The sequence below is a fragment of the Bos indicus genome, chromosome 21 (assembly GCF_029378745.1).
Source record: "Bos indicus isolate NIAB-ARS_2022 breed Sahiwal x Tharparkar chromosome 21, NIAB-ARS_B.indTharparkar_mat_pri_1.0, whole genome shotgun sequence".
In the NCBI taxonomy this organism is placed as follows: Eukaryota; Metazoa; Chordata; class Mammalia; order Artiodactyla; family Bovidae; genus Bos; species Bos indicus.
In genome coordinates, this window is record NC_091780.1 from 41932410 (window position 1) to 41940589 (window position 8180).

Below are 8180 nucleotides of genomic sequence, written 5' to 3' on the forward strand. Positions count from 1 at the left end.
CACCTGGGACACAGATTGAATCCCTGGTCAGGAAAGATCCCAAATGCCTCAGAGCAACTAAACCCACGCGCCTCAACTACTGAGCTCTGGAGCCTGTGCGGCCACTACTGAGGCGACAGGCTGCAACCACTGAAGTCCAAGTGCCTAGAGTCTGTGCTCCATAACAAGAGGAACCACGGCAAGGAGAAGCTTGCACAGCACAACAAAGAGGAGCCCCTGCTCATCACAACTGGAGAAATGCCCGCAGAGCAACGGAGACCCAGCGCAGCAAAAAATAAATTAAAAACAAAAGTCAGAATGGGTACAAAAAAATGGATAGCCATGTACAATATTAAGTTAAAGAAAGAGAAACACTTAACTGTTATGTTTAAAGCACTATGTTAGGCATCTCACTTGTATTATCACATTTAATCTCCATGAAAACCTATACCCATGTCTATCTCATTCCAAAGGCCATTATTTTTACCACACCATATGCCTTTCCTGACTAAACAAACATATAACTACTAATAAAAGCTAATCAGACAAAAACTTATCTGAATATATAGGCATCTTTTGCTTTACTTGACATAACTAAAAGGATTACTTGCTACTATCTTATGAAATTAAGTTAAAAGATATTTTCACCCGTATTTAAAATGTGCACATCATCCTGCTTTTCTGTCTTATTTGTTGACTGTTTCAAAGAATTTTTAAAGGTTCTTCAAAACCCACCAGTTTCATGAAATAAAGTCTCCAAATAAAATTCAAGATTAGATATTTAATGACATTAAATTAGCTCACTTTACTCAAAAACACTTTTCACATTCTTTCCTTTACTCCTCACAAGGAGCGAACCAGATATGAGATTACTGTCACTTTTACAGAGGAAGAAAGTAAAGCTCTCAAGGGGTAAACTTTATTTAGCAAACCAAGAATCTGAACCCAGGTCTCTAATGACACACAGCCATTCTTTCCACCTCACCATGCTGCATATCTGGTTTAAAGAAACTAAAGACAATTTTCCTTCTGACAACAAGAAAATCTGGCTGCTGAATGAAGAAAGCAAGTTAAAGGTTTAAAAAACAACTGTCATAAATTTAATCAAATGTCTACTTTTGATAGACAATCTGCTGCTGCTGCTGCTAAGTCACGTCAGTCGTGTCCGACTCTGTGCGACCCCATAGACAGCAGCCCAGCAGGCTCCTCTGTCCCTGGGATTCTCCAAGCAAGAATACTGGAGTGGGTTGCCATTTCCTTCTCCAATCTACTGATATGCTAAATAAAACAGGGCTAACCATTCCAATTTGAAATTCTCTTATACCTACACTTAGTAAATAAAAAATATAAAGTGAATCTGATTTTAATTTCATCCACATTATATCAAATATGACTAAAGTCTGGAAAGGATAACGAAAAGAATAACAATTATAATAGGACAGTAGGATTTTGCATTGATGAGTTTGACATTTTAACAATTTCTTTTAAAATTGTTTTAATATAATGACACATTAGAAATGTCATTACAAATACCTCTACTACTACATGTTAGTACTTAATGGAGGATATGATAGTTGATGTGACTGGTACGTACGACTTTTTAAAATACCACAAGTAATTCTCAGGTTAATGAAAACCCTCTAATGAAAGCTATGAATGCTCAAAAATCTATTTCACTGTTCTATGATTCTGACCAAAACAAGTGTTAACAGAGGGGCTAAATTATTATGTTCTCAAAATTTGCCAATAACAATAACTACTTGAAATAAATGAGCCACAGACTGCGATCTGGAAACTTTGTTCATAAGGATTTTTATCTTAATAGTACCACCTCAATGGGACTTACAGCTAAGATTATTAATTATTCATTTATTAATTCATCTTCATTAACGATCCATTCAAAAATGAAGATGATCAAAAATACATCAATTTAGTGAGTAATACAGCCTTATTCCCAACTTAAAGAAATTAAGATAATTATACCAAATTTTGTCAACATCTCAAACATTTTCTACTAATTACTTCAAAATCGCATTAAAACCAATATAGAAGCATCTGAGTTTTCATTTACTTATCACCAGAATTCAAAATTATAAATATAAAATAAATAAAAAACAAACATGTTCAGCATTTAGAAGAATGGTTAATCTAACTGGGCAAGTATCACATAAGAGGAAAAACATGGCATTAATGGCCAATCTAGTAATGATTCCTTAACATTTTTGCACAAATTCTACATAATCCTCTAAATAAAATTGCTTAAACTCTCAAATCTCAATCTGCTTCTACTATTCCAAAAACTATGTCATGTGGTTAACATTCAATTTATACCCTCTCCAAACTGAAATTTACAAAGCCATGATTTGCTTTAACAAAAGTACAGGAGATTCCCTGACAGTCTAGTGGTTAGGACTCAGTGCTTTCACTGCAGTGGCCAGGGTTCAATCCCTGGTTGGGGAACTAAGGTCCAGAAAGCCACACAGTGCCACCAAAAAACCAAAAACAATAAACAAACAAAAACCCAAAAACAACAATGCCAAAAAAAAAAAGTGTCCTAAAACTTACCAATGAAGAAAGGGTATTCATTATTATCTGTATTTTCATATCAATTTCAAGTCAATTTCTTGATACAGAAATAAAGAAGCATTTGCATTTTCTGAGTTCATAACATGTTTTGAAAATGAATCAATCAGGTTATGGGGTAGAATTAGCATTCTCTACTAATTCCTATTCAATCAATAAACATGTATTTGTGTCATCACAATTATCATTACTGGAGTTAGTTTACCTACCAATTTTTATTTCTCAGAAGATTGTAAATGCAAAACTACAGAAACTTTTCAAAAGATAAGTTTTAAAACTCACTAAAGAAACTGGAGCCTATTATACAGACTGAAGTAAGCCAAAAGAAAAACACCAATGCAGTATACTAACACATATATATGGAATTTAGAAGGATGCAAACGATAACCCTGTATGCGAGACAGCAAAAGAGACATAGATGTATACAGAACAGTCTTTTGGACTCTGTGGGAGAGGGCGAGGGTGGGATGATTTGGGAGAATGGCATTGAAACATACATATTATCATATGTGAAACAAATCGCAAGTCCAGGTTCAATGCATGATACAGGGTACTCGGGGCTGGTGCACTGGGATGACCCAGAGGGATGGGATGGGAAGTGAGGTGGGAGAGGGGTTCAAGATGGGGAACACATATACATCTGTGGTGGACTCATGTCAATGTATGGCAAAACCAATACAATATTGTAAAGTAATTAGCCTTCAATTAAAATAAATTTATATAAAAAAAATAAAACTCACTGAAGAAAAATTTTATACAAACTCAAATCAGCAGATGGTTGAAAACATGTTATATACATGTCACTACAGCACCCCCAAATGAAGATGACGAAGGGCTGTACTTACGTTTCAAAACAACGATCCACGTTGTCAGACATCAAAAGCAGCATGCATAGCTGTTCAAGGGCTATTAGTTGCATGTCCCTTTCATCTCCTTGTCCCATCTGCAGCCATTCCAGCAATGTATCTGGATCCACATCTGCCATTGTTTCTTAGGCTTCTTTGCTTAAATTTAAAAAGCAAAGGCAAAAAGTCCTTTAAATGTCCAGAACTGAACAGCGTGGGCTTAATTTTTTTTTCTCTTCTTTTACATCGGCTAGAGCCAGATTTTCTTGGTGCCCTAGGAATTAGAAAAGACTCGTAAGTATGTTTGGATAGTGTACTTAACTGTAGTTATCCAACTTTCCTTATTCCTCGGGTTTAACTTCATACATTGTACTAAATAAAACCAGTTTTGCACAAGAGTATAAGCTGATTAGGCTGCTGCTTAAACTGGAAACCAGAGCCGTCTTTGTCAAAGTCAGTCAAACAAGCTTCGGATCCCACTATTGCTATCACGAACGTGTTTGCCAAAAGGCAAACAACACCTTACTAAGGGTTCTTTTTTTTTTTTTCCCCAGAAAACTTCTTTCCCCCTCCGTCATCCAAAGCTGATCTTCTGATAAGGATTAGATTCAGTATTTTAAGGAAACTTAGCACTTTGATCCAATTCCCCTCCAAATCAAGTCTCTACTTTAAAATTACTTTCAATTTCTTAAATTCTGCTGATTCAATCTACTGCTATCCTTAAGATGTCCAAATACAAACGATATACAAGATCTATGATTTGATTAGGAATTTTGGCAGTAGCAGCAACTGTTCTTAAAAGTTTAAAAAGAAATGCTACAAGTAAGTGCAATGGACTAACACGTTACAGATCAGAACACAGGCCAATCTGCGGTCCTCTTTCCCCATCCTCACCGAACGGGGCAGTTGGTTAAAAACAGCAGCAGCAACAACAGAGAAGCAGCCACAACAGGCAAGTCAATACAAAAACTCATAAGCACTCTGACGAGAGGACAGCGTTGGGTCCCATGTAACCCAGCTGCAGGTGCATAAATCCAGCGGCAGGTTCCGGTGGGCACCCAACGGCGGCGATCTGCAAGGGTGACCCAAAACTCGGGGCCCAGCCGACCCGGCGCGGGAGACGCAGGCACCGCGCTCCGGTTTTCCCGAACCAAACCCGGCTAAGTTAGCTACCTGTGTCGAGGAGGAGGGTAAGTTTGGAGGTGGAGCTGCGAGCCTCTCTACCCCAGAGGAGGAGGCCGGAGCAGGCAGGGCGATGGGTCTCCCGGGAGCGGCGCCCGGAACTCCGAGGCCCGGCGGGACGTCCCTGGCCCCGTCGGGCGGCGATCCTTTCTCAAGGACAAGGGGGCCAGCCATGGGCTCAGGCTCGGACAAACCGGGGCCTGCCGTGGGCAGGGTCGGGGGAGGTAAACAAAGGGGCCAAGCGGGTGAGTCGGCAGCAGTCCGCCGACCTCACCAGGGGCTGGGGTCTCGCTCCCAGGCTACTGCCAGGCATCCCTGATCTCGGAACCAGGCCTGACCCTTCCGACCGCCGAAGACGCTCCTGCGTCCCCTTTCCTCAAGCTCTTACCCAGGCCTGTCGTCTCAAACCGCTCCGGTCCAGCTCCAAGCAGGCCGCGGGCTGAGCCAGGCCCGGCCGCGGCCCTCGAGTTCCCAGGAAGCCGCAGGCCGCGCAGGTCGAGCCGGGCTGGCGGCACAGGAAAAGCCGCGCCTTGTCCCTCCCCTTCCTCCGCAGGGACCTGCTGACAGGAAAGCCAGAGGTTCCCCAGACCGGCGGCAGCCAGCTCACGTCCCGTCTCCGGCACGCGGCTCCTCAGGCCCTGCAGTTTAGAGGCCCGCGCCGTGCAGCCGGCGGCGGCGGCGGGGGGAGGCCGCGTCCATCGCGATCCGGGAGGGGGAAGGGAGGAGGGTCGGGGGAGAGCCGGGCGGGGAAGCTGAGGAGGGCAGCAGTGCGCCGCGGAGGCGGAGCAAATGGGCTCCGCTGGCTGCGACCCCGCCGGCCGCCACGTGGGGCGCTGTGGAGACCCGTCGGCCCGAGGCGCAGGGTCGCAGAGCCCCGGGGCTCGGAGCGACCGGTAGCTTCGTCGCCGCTACCGAAGGTCTCCGGCTTCCTAGGCCTCGTCAGCTGTCGCTTTGCTATCGTACACTCTGCGCCTTCACGTTTCGTTGTCAATTCAAGCGCACTCCCAGCACCGCGCGCACACGGGTACACGCACGCTCAGCGTGTTTTGCACGGTGTGTATACACTTGGCGTGCTCTTGCTGAAAGCCCCCACGCTGCACGTCAAAGCTGCGGCCCAACCTGTCCTGGCCCGGCCTCCCGCCCGCCTCTGCGACCCGGCCTCCGGCGAGAGCTTCCCCTCCTCGCTGGTCACCCCTCCTCGCGCACGGAAGTGCGTCGCGGGAAGAAAAGCGCCACCCTTCGGTCCTGGGAGGCAAACTGCCCGGCAGTTCAGAAAGAAAACCTTTAACCACAACCCTGGGAGGTAAATATTGTCGAGTATCCTCTCCACTGTACAGACGAGAGAGCTGAGGTTCCAAAAGGTTTGAATTCAGGCCCGGTGGCGTTCCCAGGAAGCAGCAGTACCTCGAGTGTGTTCGACTTTTTTCTATGGGTTGTGGTCTTAAGTATGTCCGTAGTTATTCCCTTCGAACGTTTTATTTCACACGCGTTGAAAACAAAATATGCCTGCTTATGAGAAGCGCTTGGAGACATCTGAGACGTAATTAGTTGGAAATGTGATATAGCTTTCTTTTTTTTTTAAATCAAGAAATGAATCCCTTGGTTTGTGAGATAAGTAAACCCATGACCTTACACCCACTGTATTTAAAAAACAAAAACGCGTGTTAGTATTTGAGGCGTGTTCCTTTCTGCTGCATATCTTTGAAGAACTAGTATTTTTTAAATTACGCATTTGCACGTCGAATATCTATAAATACATGTCCCACTATAGCAGGTAAAGTTCCTAGGTCTCCTGCTCATAGGTCAAATTAAGAGATAAGAGTTGAGGATTCCACTATCTTGTCCCAACTACAGCACATAAGAATAATTATTTGAGAGCTATGAGTGTGACTTGGAGCTGCCAGGAAAGTCTTCAAGGAGGAAGTGGCATTTATTTTGGACCTTGAAGAAATGGGTATAATGTGAACACGGCAAGGGAGGAGGAAGAATAAAGCAAAGCCTGATCAGTTCTGAAACAGGAAAGAGGACCTGTGCCTCAAGCAAAAGCCAGCGTTAAGCAATGATGGAGAAAATAGGAGCTAAAGTCAGCAGGGACTTAAATGTGTGCGATACAGAATTTATGCTGAGGTAAAGTAGCAAGCTCTGGACTAGAACATTGACTAGAAAAGTTCTAATGCTATGCTAAGTCACTTCAGTCGTGTCCGACTCTGTGCGACCCCATAGACGGCAGCCCACCAGGCTCCCCTGTCCCTGGGATTCTCCAGGGAAGAACACTGGAGTGGGTTGCCATTTCCTTCTCCAATGCTTGAAAGTGAAATGTGAAAGTGAAGTCGCTCAGTCGTTTCCGACTCTTAGCGACCCCATGGATTGCAGACTACCAGGCTCCTCCATCCATGGGATTTTCCAGGCAAGAGTACTGGAGTGGGGTGCCATTGCCTTCTCCGAGAAAAGTTCTAAAGAGTCTTACAAAGATGTATAGGGCAAGAGTGACCAGAATAGCTAATAGGAACTACCTAGAAAAGGAGATTAACTGGGAGATTGGAAAAATCCTCCAGCAGTGGAGAGAGAAAGGGCCTAGTTTTTGGCAATAGGAAGACAGTTCCTATGGAGAAGAAATAAATCTTAAAAATCTTTTATACGTGCAAGTGTTTTGTAAATGCCCCTATACATGCACAGCTGTCAAAAGTACTCCACAACCTAGTACATTTCTGACAATGAATCTATGTCAATAAACCATTATTACTCAAATTCCATAGTTTACATTAGAGTTCACTTTTAGTGTTATATATATTCTGTGGGTTTAGACAAACATAGCTTGACATATCCGCCATTATAATATCATAGAGAATATTTCACTGCCCTAAAAATCACCTGTGCTCTACCTATTCATCCCACTCTCGCCTAGCCCCTAACAACCACTAATCTTTTCACTGAGTCTGTTGTTTTACCTTATTCAGAATGTTGCATAGTTGAAATCATATATAGCTCTTTCATATTGGTTTCTTTCATTTAATAATGTGGATGTAAGGTTCTCTTCATGGCTTAATAACTCATTTTTTTGTTTGCTTCTTTTTAGGGCCAAATAATATTCTGCTGTCGAGAAGTACCAGAGTTTATCCATCCACCTACTGAAGAACATTTTGAATGTTTCCAAGTTTTGGCAATATAAGTACTGCTTTTGAAAGACCCAGGTGTAAGTTTTTACATGGACATAAGTGTTCAACTCATTTGGATAAATACTAAGGACCACAGTTTCTGGATTGTATGGTAAGAATGTTTTTTTTTCTTCCATTTTTATTGAGATATAATTAACACACTGCACTGTGTAATCTTAAGGAACACAACATAATTAATTGACTTACATATGTCATGAAATGATTATCCATCATCTCATATAGATATATTACAGATTAAAAAATACTTTTTCCTTGTGATGGGAAAGAACTCTTAGGACTTAGTCTGTTCAGATCAGATCAGATCAGTCGCTCAGTCGTGTCCGACTCTTTGCGACCCCATGAATCGCAGCACGCCAGGCCTCCCTGTCCATCACCAACTCCCAGAGTTCACTCAAACTCACATCCATCAAGTCAG

General features: G+C 43.0%; 1 protein-coding gene across 6 annotated transcripts in view; it reads right to left on the bottom strand.

The window, feature by feature from the left end:
- Positions 1 to 5344, bottom strand: part of HECTD1 (HECT domain E3 ubiquitin protein ligase 1) — a 77316-nt gene extending 71972 nt beyond the window's left edge. For 5 of the 6 annotated variants that reach the window (XM_070775981.1, XM_019983531.2, XM_019983530.2 and 2 more), the window contains exons 1-2: positions 4978 to 5344; positions 3408 to 3681 (exon numbers count right to left, since the gene is read on the bottom strand). In XM_070775981.1, coding sequence (XP_070632082.1) covers positions 3408 to 3547 — 140 coding nt within the window. In that variant the 5' untranslated portion in view covers positions 3548 to 3681; positions 4978 to 5344. The remainder of the gene's footprint in view (positions 1 to 3407; positions 3682 to 4977) is intronic. The other variant, XM_019983529.2, reaches the window with a different exon arrangement.
- Positions 5345 to 8180: the final 2836 nt, after the last annotated feature.